Source organism: Manduca sexta, chromosome 18, assembly GCF_014839805.1.
Source record: "Manduca sexta isolate Smith_Timp_Sample1 chromosome 18, JHU_Msex_v1.0, whole genome shotgun sequence".
Lineage (NCBI taxonomy): Eukaryota > Metazoa > Arthropoda > Insecta > Lepidoptera > Sphingidae > Manduca > Manduca sexta.
Genome location: NC_051132.1, coordinates 10,158,942 through 10,177,599, shown reverse-complemented (window position 1 = coordinate 10,177,599; position 18,658 = coordinate 10,158,942). Strand labels below are relative to the sequence as shown.

General features: G+C 34.7%; 1 protein-coding gene across 4 annotated transcripts; it reads right to left on the bottom strand.

Annotated features, from left to right (window-relative positions):
- Nucleotides 1–1,312: 1,312 nt before the first annotated feature.
- On the bottom strand, nucleotides 1,313–14,242 carry LOC115456465 (3-hydroxy-3-methylglutaryl-coenzyme A reductase). Of its 4 annotated transcripts, none has more exons than XM_037440011.1 (3): nucleotides 14,051–14,242; nucleotides 5,575–5,662; nucleotides 1,313–5,538 (listed from the first exon to the last, which is right to left on the bottom strand). In XM_037440011.1, the coding sequence occupies exons 2-3, from the start codon at nucleotides 5,628–5,630 to the stop codon at nucleotides 3,102–3,104; spliced, it is 2,493 nt and encodes an 830-aa protein (XP_037295908.1). In that variant the 5' UTR covers nucleotides 5,631–5,662; nucleotides 14,051–14,242; the 3' UTR covers nucleotides 1,313–3,101. The 4 variants fall into 4 exon arrangements, with proteins under 4 accessions (XP_037295908.1, XP_037295909.1, XP_030041413.1 ...); XM_037440012.1 differs by lacking the exon at nucleotides 14,051–14,242 and adding an exon at nucleotides 10,916–10,931; XM_030185553.2 differs by having other exon boundaries at nucleotides 1,313–5,662.
- Nucleotides 14,243–18,658: the final 4,416 nt, after the last annotated feature.

Here is an 18,658-nt window from a genome sequence, read left to right as displayed (position 1 = left end):
GTATTCTAAATTATTAAGTATTCGAATAGTATATAAAAAAAACACAATAAATGTGAAAACTAAAATCTTAATTAAACAGTATAAAAATATACGTATCTAGTACTTACTAAATTAAGTTTGATTTTCTTTGTTGGCGAAATTTTAAAATATTGATCACAGGGTGGCTGCTGTCTTGGTTGAAGATGCCAACAATCAAAGCGTCGCGTGCACCGTCGCCGTCGTCAAAGGCACAGTCGGCACATGTAAGGCGGCTTCCCGACCTTGTATAATAAGTAAATAATACATTAGTTTTGGGAAAAAATGCATGGAAGAGATCGTTCGTGTATTAGAATTCGGGGTTGGAATATGGAACAGCATCTTCATCACAATCAGCATATTGGTATTCTGATCAAACGTCTTCATACGCCACGATTTACCACATTAGGGCGCGCCGATGGCGATGCGCGGCCCACTTCATTGCCTGTCATGCAATTTTCTCATTTGATTTTCAGTTTTTTTTTTTATGTAATTTTTATGCTAAGTACGTATTTTCCCAGTTGGATATCATAGACAGAACCAAATATTATTATCTTTTAGTGAGTAAGTACTTACTTTTTATTTTTATTCATTCTAGCTTTTGCTTGCGACTCCGCCGTCGTGACTTTTTTCCGGGATAAGGTCTCGCTTTATATTTTTATGGGATGTAATGGAATCTATATTTTAAGTGAGACCTCTAGCAATAACTTCGGTGAAAACAGAATTCAATACGAATTTGACTATGTTTGATTTTGTGCATTTTTTTTAATAAGTAACAGCAATTAGTAGGAAAAAGAAATTCTTTTAAAAAAACAGCATTAAAATTCGACAAGAAATGAGACTAATTCAAATATTGCTACGTGCAGAAGTGGGCGTTGATTGAGGATATGGCTCCACCTCTTTCTTTCACATGCAAGTATTTCATCTCTTTTCTGTTTTTTCACACTCAATCCTATTACCAAATTTCAATGGCTTATAACTTGAGAATTTTTCATCAGATTTCAAGCAAGCTGCTGAATGCACTGGCAGCCAGGCAGCCAGGACAAACGTGTGGGCAGAACCGCTTCTTACCAGAGCTATCTGCACAATTAGGATTTAGGATTGTTTGTAACAAGACACTATTGTATTGGGGTAACACCTGTACTGGTAATGTCTATAAATGTCATATGTAAATAAATAAATAGGTACTGGCGATAACCACTTCTTATTGAACGATACGCTCTCTAGACTTTTCTCCATTTGCTACCAGGTGCATTGAAGCCACATCGTCCTGGCCACATAAAAATAATTGAAACAATTTTAGATTACAACAAAATTTATTAAAACACTATTCTTATCATACAAGTTCAAGAAACATGCATCGATTTGTCAAATTATCGGTAATGTCAAAAGCCTCAATAACATAATATTCGAGTTACACGTACCTACACAAGGATTTCCCGCGATTATTCACTTATTATTAAAACAAAACAAACAAACAACGAAATTAATAACCTATATGAAATGTTAACGGCAGTTCAAGATTTTTGGAGCCATATTAATAAAATTTTGTCAGTCTCCTGTTTAGACTGGACAATATAATACGCAAATATTTTATCTAACAGCTGATTTTTCAAATATCAGATAAAAATGTTTCGTAGAACACAATAAACAAATTAAATATTACGAGAACAATAGTAACAATATTTTTTTTACACGATTGAAATGTATTTTATAAGACGTATGTGTTATTGCAACTTAATTACAACGTAGCTTATAATCATTACTTGCATCAGATTTGGCGAAAACAATTGTGAATCATAAAACTGTTACTAATCCCATTGTGTGCATCAAACTCGCAATTAATCCTTACTTCAGGGCAATTTTTATTTGCTAAGTATGTTCATACCGAAAATCAGTCATTAGTGAATTATATTTTTTTTATTAGCAAGCTGATAAAAAAAGTAATTGGTAAAAAAGTTAACAAATTCGTTGGAATATAATTTCAGTCAATACTATTCGAAGTCTGGCTATCAGAATGACGCAATAACCTTTTACCGCTTGTATGTGAAAGAAAACTTTATTTTTAAGTTCAAGTACGAGCTGAAGACTTGTTTTACTGCCTTTTGCATCTACAAACATTGGACAATTGGATATAATTAAAGTCGACAATTTAAATGGAGGAGTGACCGTAAAAAGGAATAATAATAATAATAAAAACACTGTTCAAGGTGCGCTCTTGGCTTTTCGCTGTATTAACTAATAACCGATGTATGTAAAAGTACAAAGGCTGAAACTTATTTAATTTTTTTATTGAATTCAGTTTCTTTGTTAAGTCGACTCTTGGTACTGAATTGTTACTCGTTAGAAGTTGAATATTGAAGTATTATCGGTGGGAAAGTACAGAACGGATTAATTCCACAACCATCCTTCGCCAAGAGAAAAATACTTTGACATTTACACTTTAAATTTATACGTTCGGCGAAATAGACTATAGTTTATTTGGTCCATTATTACAATTGAATATTGGCGTCTATTTTAATGTTCATAAAAATTAAGATCAATGTAAAAATAATATCGACGTCAATGCTTTGCAAATTTTTAGTCAGTCGCTAGGCTACAAAGTTATAGATAAGTTTTGTTTTTCCCACACACAAAGTCAATTTATATCTTATACTCATGTTTATGTTTCAAAGGTCTAAGCAATCATTAGATACAGCTCATTAAGGCTCAGCTAACACATAATTGTCTATAAGTATTAAAAAATGTTTAAGGATGCTTTTTGACCTTTAGAGATGTCATCTCCGCATGTGACCTGCTTAAACCATTTGTGATATATCTATTATTTTTTGTTTTATCATTAACAAATTTGCAACAGTTTGTGGATTTAAATAGATTTATTGCTTTATATGTAGTCAAACATAGAAAATATAAAGGTCTTAAAGCATCCTTAAACATGCACATACAGCAACGAACAAACGCGAACATTTCTCATATATTCTGTCTATACAATAATACATAACAAAGTCTTATACTGTAATAGTCATTTAAACAGATACCCAGACGAGCGCGTGGACGCTGCGGATCTCTACATGACAAGCTAAATGTTATAACGTAGGCACTTTTAAAGCCACAGAATTTACTTCTATATTCGCAGCTTGAACATTCAACGTCGATCTGTTATGCCTCATGTGAGACTTTACCAGATCCGAATTAACTAAAGCTGCCATCAGGCTAAGTTCTCCCGCTAATACCGTTGCGCAAATTAGAGAAGCGAGCCTCGCAGAGTTCTCTGCGGGGCGTACGCCTGCTCCCTTAACACCTAAGATCTCAAGGCAGGCCCCTTGGCCAGTCAATACTGTTCCTCCACCTACTGTGCCGACTTCCAGCGAAGGCATAGTGCAAGTGACGTACAGATCTTCATAATTCTCGCCGTATACTTCCATGCTAGTGGAACAGTTGCTGCTCGTCACGTTTTGCGCCGGATCTTGGCCGGTGGCTATGAAGATAGCGGTCACCATGTTAGCAGCATGCGCGTTGTTACCACCTATCGACCCCGCTAACGCCGACCCGGATAGATTTTTGATCTTGTTGCATCTTGCTAAAGTCCTAGCATCAGTTTTAAAAATAGTTCTCAAGCTCTCACTAGAAATTACTGTTTCACAAACGACTCTTTTTCCTCTTCCCTTAACCCAGTTGATTGCGGCAGCTTTTTTGTCTGAACAGTAGTTTCCTGACAAGCTGATAACTTCCATGTCTGGGAAAAATGTTTTAAGAAGTTTTAAGGCATTCTCCGCGCCTTTGGAGACCATGTTCATGCCCATGGCATCGCCTGTTGTTGCTCTAAATCGGAGGTAAAGAGTAGCACCGTCCACACCAACATGGATTTCTTGGAGTCGGGCAAAACGCGAGGTTGAATCAAACGCTTCCTTCAAAATAGCGTAGTTCTCTTTATTATCTATCCATTGTCGACATTCGTGAGCTCGGACTACATTTGGCAACTTGACTGCTGGCGCTCTCGTCATTCCAACATCTTCTACGACGCTCGTAACCCCTCTTGTACCGATGGCTTTAGCGCCTCTGTTTGTCGATGCGACCAGTGCGCCTTCGGTAGTCGCCATAGGAATCATATAAGCTTTGCCATCAACATATAAAGGACCAGCGTAACCTACAGGCACACCGACGTATCCGATCACATTTTCACAACAGGCATTCAAAACCCTGCTGTAGTCGTAGTTAAGATAAGGCAGTTGTTTGACGGCTGCTTCTGTATGGTAACGAGCTGAGACAACCCGTCGTCGGAGCCTAACGCCTCGTAAAGGATCACCTAAAACACTTTCAAGTTGATGCAGAGGAATATGCGATTGTTCTACTAACATTATGACTTCTTCATCACTCAGAGCTGTGCAAGCTCCCGACCTATACAGTTCCAGACATTCAGCCATTGGCCGCTTCTTAGCGTTTAGTTTGGCGGCTGAAGAGCTAGGCGATAGAAGAGGCCATTCAACATCTTCAGTGTTATTGGCACCGTCGGTCTGTGTAGACACTTCCGAATTAGAGTCATCACCTACAGAAAATTTAGGTTTGCGAGATTCATTGCCCTCTTTATCGTTTTGCACGAACTCTTTGACCGTCATATCGTTCATATCTATGACCCAATTCCGTTGTTCTTCAAAAAATATAAATTTAATTATCAGAGCGCAAAGCAACGTCGCTATCACAATATAATCAGCACTAACAGAGAACCATTTCACATACGAATGCAGCAGGACATTATCGCCTGGAGCTGGAATCATGTTGTCGGCAGGACCTTCTATGATGCCATTATCAGAAGACCAAGGCCATCTGCTTGTCAAGTGAACGCAGAGAAGACCAGCAGCCATAATCATTTTTACCCTTTGGACAACAGGGTTTGGTTTTAAGTCTTCTTCTGAGAATGGGCTGTCTGGCGACATTTCTTTTCTTCCAGACGCAAAATCTGCGACTAATGATAAACATGCGGGGTAGAAAGTTACGAAGACTAGGTAGTCCACCAATAATGCAAGGCATGCGAAGGTACACATATGTTCTAATCTAGGCACACCGGATAAAGCTCCCACTCCGACCAATAATACTGCTAGGAGCGTATCTAATGTTGCAGTTGGACCTAGCAAGGACAGAGCTCTACCAACTCTTTTTCCTTGATCCTCGCCAGCAGACCAGCCAGCTTTAGCCATTCTGGCGCCTCTTGCGACATCTGCCACTAACAAAAATAAAAACGGGGCGTCTTTAATACTAGCTAGTTCACTCCAGAATAAACTCGCCAATGCTGAAGTGAATATAAAACTGGCGAATGTGGAAAACACTCCAGCGATGATGAGCAGATATTTTGAAGCTATTTTGTGAAGATTCGAGATTTGGTAGTAGGCGTATAGCAAAGCCGCACAACGCACAAACGTCATGATAACGGCGTCGGCGGCTTGGTATTCAGCCTCGAGCCCGGGGCAGGCTCTAGCCCAGCCGGCGCAGTGCTCGGACCTGTTGCCGGGGCCGTGGCGCTCCACGCTGGCTGCGCAGGCCAACAACGCCAGCGTGGCCACGATGACTTCCCATTGGTGTCGGGCGCAGAATTCACCGTGTGCTCCCCAGACTTTCATTTTCGCTACTGCTGTCAGCCGGCAGCTGATATCTGGAATTGATAAAGATTCAAATAAGCAAGATGTGTCAACATTATAATTTTATAGATTACAATGAGAAAGTTTATTTTCTGGGTGATCCTTTAGCTTATTACATTAGATATGTAAGAATCAATGGTCGGGCTTATATAAATATTTTGTAAGAATGGTATGATATATGATTATAGTAGTAAAGCTATGATTTAATAAACATTGCATAGTTGGATTTCTATTCCACACACGTTCCTACATGCCAGGCGTACTGTTTATATTTCTATTAAACAAAGCCAACCCATTTACCTACCAAACGATAAATCGGTAAGTCTTTAGATTTAATAACGTTCTATTTGTGATACTTTATGAATGCATTATATCATTTAAATATTTGCGTTCACGTACTGAGTTGAAACGAGACGCTTGGATCTTGGAATTTGGTTATCACGTGATTAATGTGTGTGATCGACAAATACTGGATCCGCTTTATTTGTGAATTGTGAGTCAAAGTCCGAGCGTTATATGATCCTCATATAATTAGTACTGCCATGGTAATTAATATAGCAATATGTGTAAAGGCGGTTCTGGTCTATTACATGGTTAGATTATCTTATCGTTCTTATTGCTGTTTATCAAACAAAAAAATGCATTTCTAATTTACGTAGATGTATGAAACTTAGTAAAAAAGTTCATTTAAGTACATTCCAAGTCAGTAATAAAAAAATTGCCGCCTTTGACTTACTGCCCTTTTGATCACCACGGCAGAATAGGTAACACAATGTGATATACAGAATGTTATTTACAAAGTTTCATTTAAACGACTATGAAGTATGTATGCTATGAAGTACTTTGGATTGTCGTTTAATCGTGACCTAAAACAACTATTTTGACGAATCAAAAACATCTCGATATAACAAACTTTAACCTAGTGCCCCATAGATATCTTTCATGTATAAAAATAATAACAGCATTCTTCGAAACTTATACCGTATAAGAACTAGTTGCTAAGAATAAAGATGTTGAGTGTGGAGTGTATTAGCATAAACTATTCTAACAAACCGGCACATTTGTGAAAATGACTAACCGCACGGCGCGGCGCGACGTATGTCGCGTCCTTTCGTGTCGTGTGACCACTTTCAAACGAGTTTTGTTAACAAGAATCGACTCTTATATTAATACACTCAAGGTCTTATGTAGAAAAGCATGTATCCAACTTTCTATGACCATTGATAGATTAAATATAAAAAATATAAATTCATTATTGTTTTTGTCGTTAAAATGATTTTGTTTGTATTTGTAGATATCTTAAATTCATAGAATACAAGATAGCGGATTATAAAGGTTTTTGTCGACTGCCTCGATGGCGTTGTTGTATTGCGTGTGAGGTAAGACACCGGTCCGAGGTCCCGAGTTCGAATGCCAGTTCAAGCAGTGTTACTTAGTTTTTCTGCTCAGTATCAGTCCGAAGTCTGGAATTTATGTTCGATATGACAATCTCGCCTCCGTCACATTGTGGGACGGAAAACGCTTGGCAAAAAGTAGGTGCCTGGTCTGTATCTCTGCCTACCTCTCAGGGATAAAAGCGTGAAATATGTTTTGTTCTTTGAGGAGTTAGTGGCTACTGCAGTATGCACACTATCGCCAGTCAATGGGGGTATTGATTTATTAAGACATATTCGAACATAATTCTTTGTACACATTGACTGCCTGACATATGCCGGTTGATGTAAGGTTTAAAATTTTGCATAAGACTATTTTACATAACCCATTTAATTACGAAGAGAAATAATTAGACGAGTTTTTGAAAATTCAACCCTAAAGGTGTTACATTCGACCCGTGCAGACGGAAAAATCCTTTACTCAGGACGTGGAAACACACTAGCTTAGTAGAAACTATCCAACAGGTTCTGTTTGGGTGCAGATACGACGGATGCGAAACCGTCGAAATAGAATCATTTGTGTGATCGTGTTTTATTCAAAATTAAGTTGTAAAAACTGAACTTTGCAAACACTGCTTGTCGAAAATGTACCTATTACTAGAAATTATTTATTTCTCATTAATTTCTCGGATAATTAAAGTTCTTGGAAAGAAAAACAGACATGGTTTGGTTTTTTTTTCTAAATCACATTGCGATCTTAATTTTTCTTACATTCAAGGTCGCCAGGTGGTATCCGACCTGTTAGCATAATATACATCACACGTGACGTGTTACGAAAAAAATGTATACATGATTTTCAACTCTATTACCTGTACATAAGTATTGAAAGTTTTGTAGCATATATAGATTTTTTTAGTTATTGCTAAATTGTTTAAGTCGCGTCTAGTCTCATAAATTTCAAAACGATGTAAAAAATGCAGCCAAATATACTTATTATAAAAAAAACGATTACCCAATCTTTCTGCACAACGGATCGTTAATTCCAGGATGGGTTGCAATAATAGCAGAAAGATGGAATGATAAAATGTTTATTTATCTCTTTATTAGATGTCTCTAAAGATTACTGCATAGGCAGTGTCAACGTTAATTATATATTTATCTATATATATATAAAAGAAAGTGGTGTTAGTTACACTATTTATAACTCAAGAACGGATGAACCGATTTGGCTGAAAATTGGTGGAGAGGTAGCTTAGAACCAGGAGACGGACATAGGATACTTTTTATGTGACATAAGACGTGGTATAAGAAAGCAAAATTTGGTATGGAGATAGTATAAGACCCTGGGAAGGTTATAGGCTACTATCCCGGGAAAATATATAGTGGGACTTTTATCCCGGAAAACTCTTTCACGCGGGCGAAGTCGCGAGCAAAAGCTAGTTAATTATAAAAGAAATGGGGTATGTAGAAGAGGTAAGCAAGTATGTATGTAAATAACAAAGCTATAACGAGTTAAAATTTTCATAAATCCTACATAAAATTGTAAACACATCACGTAGTAAGTAAAATTCTATATAGATCACACACCAAACTGACGTTCATCAATGAATACTAAATATGGGTAAGAAACGATTATAAATAATGAATGACAATAGAATAAAGTTGTATGAATTGACTAACGACTAAAAGAAAACCAAAATAATTAATTAATGTAACTTTTGACCAAATATTCCTTTTTTAATGGTTATTTAATTACATCGTAATTTTCTTTGTTAAATATGTGTTCAATAAGGGAAGCAGATATCGCTTTCTTTTTTGTCATCGTAAACTAGTGGTGTATATCAGTGGCGAAGATTCCTACCGTCTTTTATATTCTGCAGAATATAATTATCAGAAAGATCTGCAGTCCGCATTTATGCATATTAGTGCTTATATGTTGTGTCGAATTCATTTTTGGAAAATGTCACCTTTCGCCACTGATGTATCGACGGGCCTTACGTATACAATGCAACTTTGCAGATTCGATACTTTACGTGGGGACCGTCGGTATGTATATTGTCGTATACCAATTTGTCGTTACAAATGTTTGTATGCCAAATAGAAAACACGCAGTAGGACGTGACGTAAAGTAGACGACCGCTTTTGGCAAGTGATTTTTACCGGCAAATAGACACTGATTTTCATCGAGTTAAGTAGAGTTTAATCGGTAAAAACGCCGTTAGACTTCACGCTGTCTTTTGTCTACTAGCGTGTGATCAATTACATTTAATGTTAATCTTTTAGAAAAATAGGAGAGATTTAATGAGAGGCGGACTTGATAACTCCGATCTTTTTTCACCTGTTTTTTGCGAATACCGTTTTAAAGTTATAAATGTCCTACGTCTTTATATTAGACACTTATATTTATCGGTAATTTGGTGCAGGGTTCATTCATATAATTTCTTAAATTTTTTGATATAAAATTATGACAGAAGTAAATATATTATATTTAAAACGTTGCATATACCTATGGGAATCAAAATTCCGGTAACCCTGGAATCTTTATTAAAAGACAAATTTATAACCCTTACGACTTACTGTGGACTTCATCGAAAATCAGGGTTATGCGACCTTTCACCCGCTTCGGATGGTTGTGTCGGTTACCATCAGGCAAGGGTCATGGTCGTCTCGTCTCGCAATAGCAATAAAAATGTATCCAAATTTGTAAAAAAAATATTTACGTTTTTTAGATAACGGTGAGGTGCACGCATCGCTTATCTTGTATTATGTTTCTTACGTTTTCAAAGTGGTAATGGTAATGTCATAGAAAACCAATGTGAAATGTCTAAATAGCTAAGTGTTACGTTTCGTTTGGTGAGATTTCGAAAAAAACTTTTCGAATATCCCAATATGTGAATTGGTTTAGAAATTTTTATGATGAATATGTACTTAGATCATAATATTCTGTGAATTATGACTTCTGTGAATTATGCAAATTCTAAATTATGTTAACATTTCTATGAGATTTTAGAAATAGTATGACATTTAACGCGACGTCAATTATAAATAATTATTTTGTTGATCGGAAAAGATAAAATTTCCGAATTTACTATAATATTATGATTGTAAAATATTCTTTATTATTTTATTAGCGGTCGGCAAATAAACTGTTGTTGACGAAACAAATTGGAGATAAAAAATAACATGCCTACGCTTACAAAATCTGGTCACAATGCACGTAGTACAACAATAAAACTACCTTCCATTGACGTCACAGTATAAAAATTATGCAGTCATAGTATTGTTATACAAATAAAGGCGAACGGGAGAGGAAACGATGGCTGACTCAACATAGTGACGCGACTGAACTTTTTAAATTATCGACTATGTTGATAAGGAACAAAGATACAAAATTATCAAACCTAGGAAACGGAATTAATTCACACGATTATTATTAAGTAAGAAAATTTTAGTGTACTCAAACTATGCAATTAATTGTACAGTTATTAAAGAACACAAATCTGTCGAATTATAAAATAAATTGTATCAATCGACCACTAAAACGAAAAGGAAGGTGAAACAGAGCGTTAATTATAATAAATAATGATAAATATAGACAATGCCACAATAATGATAAATGTAGATGTCATACAGCGTTAGAAACAATAGAACTTATTACGTGTGTATGTAAACCAATAGCTCAAATTGATTGCAAACATATACACGATTAATTAGCTGCTAATCTTTCCCCTAGTAATATAAATTAGTTGAGCAATAGTATACTTATTAATACAACCCTCAGACTGTTCAAAACACATATATCTATTAATTATACTGCGATGGGACTAAAGTCACAAATAAGAACTATAATAGGCCGGATATAACAATATTAGACAAACAGAACAAATTATTTACCTTACAGACATTCCCCCTTATAGCACACATAACCTAACCTCTATCCATACCGAAAAATTCCACAGAAATAAAACAGAATGACGTGTAAATACGCACTAGAACAATACTAATGGAGCCTAGAACGGGCGTAGTACCCAAACCACTTCACATTAGTGTACACATATTAGGAATTCCATCAATAACATTTATTCAGTGTTTGCGCGGATAGATTGATCTACTTTCACCCAGCCTTCATAGGAGGCGACTGAATGATTATGTTGGGTTCGCTGGACTTACCACCCGGCGACACGGCGTTGAGCCGCCGGAGAGATGTAAAACCTCGGGCGACCTACAGCTTATTCACGGCAATTCCAACTAAAACTCCGCGGTGGCCATCTTCGGCGCATTAGGAACTGCTGCAGAATTGTCCGCAAGCTTTTGTACATAAGTTAGGAAATTTCTTAACAATTTTTTAATAAAAATATTTATCTTTTGTGCATTTGGCTCCGGCCTACGTAAACCTGTTGCGAGAGAGAAACGACTTCGTCACTACAAAATAGTACTAATACCAGTTTTGTACTATATTATACTGCCCAATGGTGAGCACAGGGCTCCTCTATTTACTAACAGGATTTAGGCCTTAGACCACCACGCTGGCCTAGTGCGGGTTGGAAGACTTCGCTAACCCTCGTAATTCTTATGAAGAATTCATAACTATGCAGGTCTCCTTATGTCCATTTTTCAGGTACCTTATCGCAGATCATCTTATCGCTGTAAGTCCGTAACAACGAACGAATTCTGGAGAATATTTATTATTTTTTTTAACATTATCGATATTGCTTCGCTCCGTCACTATTCTGTGCGGTGCATATACGAACTGATCGTTGTCGCAAACCGCTTCGTTAATGGAAACAGGAAAAACTTCTCATAAAATGCTGATAAATTGTGACTATTTTTCTGGCACAACGAAACTTCGAACTGAGCATGACGTATAAATAAAATAAATGGGGTTTTTGTAGGAATTTGTATGATAATTTTATCGTACTGTGTCCAATTAACTGATTAAAAGTTACCAGTAGGTACTTACTATATATCTCACTATTGAGGTTTATAGCTTTTTTTATTTAGACTTAATAAACTGTGTTGTATACAGAATCAAGTTTTTTACGTAATCAATAATTTATATGGAATCTGAATGTATTCAAAAATAAACTAAAGTACATAATGACTTCCATTCTTTATTGAATATTACCGATACTTAACTTGGTGCGATTTTAAACTTTATCTGTTGATATATATATCTCAAATCTTAATAGTCTCAGTTACCCACAAATAAATGATTAACACACTTTGTGATTAAAACTGGTCCAAAATATCATATTGATTATAGTCATTAGAATAACGACATATTAAATAAATAGATTACGAGTTAATGTCAATAAAAATAGAAATTTGTGGCTTCCAATATATTGTTCCACTACATTTTAAAATTGCATTAAGTTTATTTAATTCTTTTACAAATCACCAAGCCCGTAGTGAAAGGAGCTACAGTAACAGCTGACACACACCCATAAATATTCAGATTAAGAAAAAGTGTAAACTAAAAATGAAGCACAATCTTCTTTTACATCAAGTTTAATGGACGTGATTCTGAAATACCATAGTAGAATACATAATGTGTGTTTATATAAATGTATAATATATTTTAATAATAATAAAATCAGGCCTGTAGTATATACTGTCCCACTGCTGGCCATAGACCTTTTCTATTACTAATCGGTATTAGGCCTAAGTCCACCACACTAGTGCAGATTGGTGAAGTTCTCAGGTATGCAGGTTTTTTTTCAATGTTTTCATTCACCGTTAAAGCAAGACATAATTCACAAAGAATAAATAAACATAAAAAGCTGGTGATATTGGTAATTTTTTTAAATATATCCCGACTTAATAATTAATCCTTATCCACAAATTGTTCTGCAAGTATTTGATTCCCTTTAAAAGTCACTCTATAGCAGTAGTTAAAGGTAAAATTTGCCAAAAGAGAATATTTAGAAAGAAATATAGGAAGTCTAGCCAAAGTGGACTTAGATGGGGTCTCTGGTTAGATTCTTGAACAAGTAACTTTAAAATTTCAAAAGAATGTAAGTATTATGTATTAATTGTTAATTATTCATATTTGCCATGAAGAAAATAATTGTCTGGAATTGCAGATTTCTTCATAGAACAGTGCAAAGGCCTATCATATAGTCATAAAAAAATTATGCATGTGAAATGTACTATCCAAGGGCATAATACCCCCCAATTGTTTTATTCCACAGCAATAAAACTTTTTATAGACTATTAATATTATTGTACTTAATTGTACATTATCAATTAATATCTGTAAATTATAATAGTAACAATGAGTTTATATAAATTTATTATTTTTTATGGAAGAACAAAGTATGTTTCCAATATCATTTTTTTTATTTAAAACTATTTTATATACATCTGTATATGATGACAATTTTATTACAGCAATAAGTATATAACCGCTAAGGCTTCTCTATTGTTATGTATCCATATTATAAGGATTAAATAAGTTATAATTATCCTTGTAACATTAAAACATATTATATAAATGAATATTATGTTACATGCTACCTAAATGGTATCTGTAAAATACAATTGTTTAATTTTCATGTTACTCAAATTCCACACTATATTTAATTTGTATTTTATAAAAGGTTTTTAAAGATAAATAACACAGTTTCTGAGCAATTTAGAAAGTATGCCAAACAGAGGTCAATAATACTTTAACTGTGGGTCAAACAGGAAATACAAAAATAACATAATAAGAAACGCTACTAAATATATGATAACACAAGCGTATCCGGCACGTTCGATTGTTAATGCATCTTTTTAGAACACACGCGAATTTTTTGTTCTTAGAAATACCTAATTAAAACATACTCAAACCATGAAATATATGGAGCGGGATTCCATACTACAAATAGCACACCAATAGCATTATAATCATATAAGTTTATAATACACGCGTTAAGACTACGAATATCTCTTTATTATTTAAATTCAAAGCATATATTTTGAGACTATTACGTGAGTGAAGTTTTCACTTTTCCATTCCTGTGAATTAAATATATAATTGTTACTTACGAGTAGCCGCGTTTAGTTGCGAGGAGGATTTAAGGTAATTACACACACAATTGTTTTACGTGAGCTATTTATATTTGGCGTAAATATTAAGCTTTAGAGTGATTTTTAATATGACACACTGCCCGACATTTTTTGGTGGACTGACTGGCATTTGGCAAGTGTCAGTCGGGGTTACCAGCAGAAAGAAATATTTAACCATACTCTCAGCTACATGACATTTACGTGTATCACGGGAATATAACCTTATATAATACATAATAAGGTTATTTTTTCGTGACACGCGTAATGTCATGTTTGCCGGCAAACATTCCGATCTCAGAACAAGAACAAGCATAGAAGGAATCTAAATTACCCTCATATACTTATCCTATTTTTTCAAATATGCCAAAACCGTTGAAAAGAACGAGACAAATATTATGTTGCTAAGGTCAGCTTGCGTACACTTTAAAATAATCAAATGGTTACCTTTGGTCATCTTTACGATGCCGAATTAAAAAGCAAATAAAATGTCAAATGTTCCAACTTGCCAATCTCAAAACAATGTCACAAACGCGCCCACACAATTTAGTTACGTTATACTTCAGCGCGTGCTTTTCAAAAGTGGCTACATGTTGTGTAATATTATTGTTGTTAATTTTAATAAATACACAGTGCTGTTGGTCTCTCGTGGCTCGCCGGCGAGCCAAGACAGCTACATGACATTTGCGTGTGTCACGGGATTATAACCTTATATACTACATAATAAGGTTATTTTTCCGTCACACGCGTAGCTGTTTGACAAGTCATGACGGGTTAAGTAAAATATAGCCCTAGGAACAAGCAATGGCCTGCGTTATTGTGGGGTGTAAATCTCATTCTTCTCATAAAGAAAATAAAACTGAAATCATCAGCTTCCATCGGTGAGTAAACAAAAAACCTAATATATTTGCTTAAACCCTGTACATAAGTGCAAAAAGTGTTATTAATTATATTTTATTATGCTGTAGTCATATTATAATCTGCTGTTGGCCATTCGATCCAGTCATTATTATGTATTTTTCATTTTTAGCAATTTACGTAGTCGTGTTCAATAGTGTTGTGCTGCATATTATCGATAACATAGATGTTAGTATATTGTAGTTTACTATTTTGCATAAATTGCCTTTTACTTTCAATATACGGTGGTGTAGTTGTGAAAGCCACTTGGAAACCGTGCGCGAAGGCTGGAGTCGAGGAAACTATCTGATTTTCATAGTGTGCTTCATACAATGTGTTTCATTGCAGATTCCCCACAGATGATGCTATGAGGCAAAAATTGATCGTTTCCATAGCTCGACCCAATTGGCATTGAAAAAAACAGCATCGTATTTGCTCTAAGCATTTCGACAAAGTTTTATTAACATTAAAATAAGTTATCAAATATATGTGACATGAATGATACCCCTGTGTTTTAATTTTACTGTCCCATTTTAGTAGCTTCTGTCAAATCACACCTCTTGGGTATCTTTTAATCGCTAAGAAAGTCAGAAAAGAACAGAAGGCGTACTGGCTTTCTCCTAGACGAAATTATGGCCGATTTCTTGTTTGTTACTTACAGCGGTTTCCATTCCTTCCGAAATTTCTAACATTTTCTTAATTTAATAATCTAAACGCTAAACCATTTTTGTGTGAATGACATTTCGGAAGGCATGGAAACTGCTGTAAATAGCAAATGAAAATTGGATAAAATTTAGCTCGAAGAAAGCTGGTAGTTCTATAGTTTATTGTAATTTAACGGCTTCTTAACGAGTGCTTTTATATACCCAGACCTCATTTGGTACTTGAATACCAAATTAGGGTTTTGATATATTTTTTTAACCTTTATCTAAAATAGCATTTTGCAACGGTTTGTAGTTGACTGACCGAAAAGTGTTTATTTTAGCAGGTCTGTGAATTTACCATAGCCGATAGACAAGGCATCTATCGATATCGATAAGTTGTCAGAAGGGATCGCAACACTATTCAATTTTTTGCTGTCAAAGACAGAGTACACTCAAATGTCATAGTGTTACTTCTATGCTTGTCATTGTTCTGAGATTCCGATGCTTTAAATAACCTCTTTTAGAAAATAACCTTCAAAGAACAGAAAAAGACACAATACTCATAGGTCTTATAGTCCGTTTTGAAGTTCTCCGTTTCTGAATTCAGAATCTATATAATAAATATGGTACTTTCCGACGCTCAGTAAAATACATATTATCCATAGCACCGTAGTCAGATACAACCCCCACATCGTCTGCCTTACTTTAGTCAATGTATTATTTTATATTTATTATTATTATTTTGGAATTAAATAACATGTACGTGTCACCTAATTTAGATAAGTTGTGTACACTTTAATTGGGATTCTGACTAGCCATTAGATCCACTGTAATGTAATCTATATTAAATATTGTCAGAAATCTACTTAGTGTATCTTTATAAATAAATAAATAAATCGAAATCCAGTACGCCACAGCAGTACGCATCAGTTCCTATACAAAAAGGAGTTACGTGACTGAATGATAATAAATGATTCTCAGAAGAATGCCGTTGGTAAGAATCTAACCATCGTGGTAAAATGAATACATACGCTCGCAAGCCTTGAAAATTTAGTGACTATGCTATGGGCAATCCACTAATGGGTTACGAAATTCGTCTCAGGAAGGTCACTGGGAGAGAATGAGACATCGACGATGAGGGATGAGCTTACGAACAACTTTCCGTTAACGTAATTCGTCGGCACGCGGGCTGGACCTCTTAGAAGGGTCGGGAGGACGGGGAACGCGTCGAGGACGGAACTGCGGTCTTGTGAAGTTTCATGAACTCGTTTTTACGGCGAATAGCCAGAATGATATCATCCTCTGGATAATGGGAATGGCCGAATAGAAATGGAAAACCATGAGTAATTAAAGGTTGTGATAATATAAAACACCTTAAATAATATATAAAGGACGCGCTTTGGATGATCTTTCGTTTCTGCTAAAGTATAAGAGCAAGACGTGCTCGAGCAGATATATAAAAACTGTTTTAGTGAGCATAAAACAGACAATTGTGTATAATTTATTTACATTTGTGTTTATAAAGTTTCGAAACGGTATAAAAAAAGTGATTTAATTTTTTGCTCACGATAATAAGGACATGCCGCGTTCGTTCTAATACGTCTAAGATATAAAAGGATGATTGGAGAAATTATTTAAAAAGAGATATTTTATGTTAGAAAATATAGTATAAGTACCTGTTAACTTATGTATAATAGGAACAATAAGAATAACTGATGTGGTTAATAAAACAATTTTATAATACAAACATTTAAGATAATATTAATAACATTTCCAAAGTTATTTGAATAGTACATTGCACCGGAATCTAAAGAACTTTCAAATATTTCTCCTTTCCTAAAGCAGTATCTTCTAAAAGATAATCTGGATGCGTTGTGTCCCGGTGGTAGTTCTTCATTGTCCGTCAACACTTCCCAAAACGTTTTGAAGAATGGTATAAATAGTGTTTTACCAAACCAAATCCAGATCATGACAAAAATAGTGGTCAACAATATTACTTGGCAAAACATGTAAAAATAATAAGGAAAGATTATTGGATCTGGAGTGGTTAGTCTAGTTATTTTACAAACTATCCATTGTATCATCATCCAGTATACCAAACATTGGTTGGTCCCAGCACATAAAGCAATGAAGCAGTCCCAAAACCTTGCACATAGTATGTATGGAAAGCAGAAAACTTCCCACCAGTTGTAGCGAAACACATCGTCAGTTTGTGTATGAAAACGTTCTCCTTCGACTTGATCGCATCTAAATTTCTCTGAAATTGGTGTTTGCTTCTTCTTTTTAGGGGCCATATTTTAATTTATCGCTTGATCTAAAATAAATAAACGTTAAAACAATAATATAAAATTAAAAAAATGACAGTTGTCACTTGGCATATTACGAGTTGTCTATTATGATTTGAAAGAGTATGCCAAATATAAAGATTCAACTTAAGGCGATACCTCAAGGTCCATTTTCATACATTTTGTTTCACCTTTAATCTGGGTAACTAAACAAGTATTGGCAAGTAAAGAATTTAAATTCACGTCTAGTTAGTGATTAGTTCTCGCAGTTGAAAGAAAAACGTAAAAATAATTAATAATCATGGATATTTCTGCCTTTAAAATTTCGTCATATTAAATTTTGTATTTAAATTCTTTACTTGCCAATACTTGTTTAGTTACCCAGATTAAAGGTGAAACAAAATGTATGAAAATGGACCTTGAGGTATCGCCTTAATTATAATTAAATTAAATGTCGACCACTTTAAATAAAAGGAATACCGGTTGTATGACCATTTAAATGTATAATAAAAAACGAAACTTACGTGAACTGACTTTTACCCTATTTATTAACAAATTAAAGCAATGGCTCATAGATAAATGTTTTATATTTAGATATATTATATAGAAATTACGTAACCTAAATCATCCTTAAAAAATACATAATGATATAAATATAAATAATAATATGATAGACCAATTATCTGAGAATTGTATACATAAAGCCTTGCAACTTTAAAAATAACATAAAATATATCTTATATAAAATAATTGTGTAACTACCT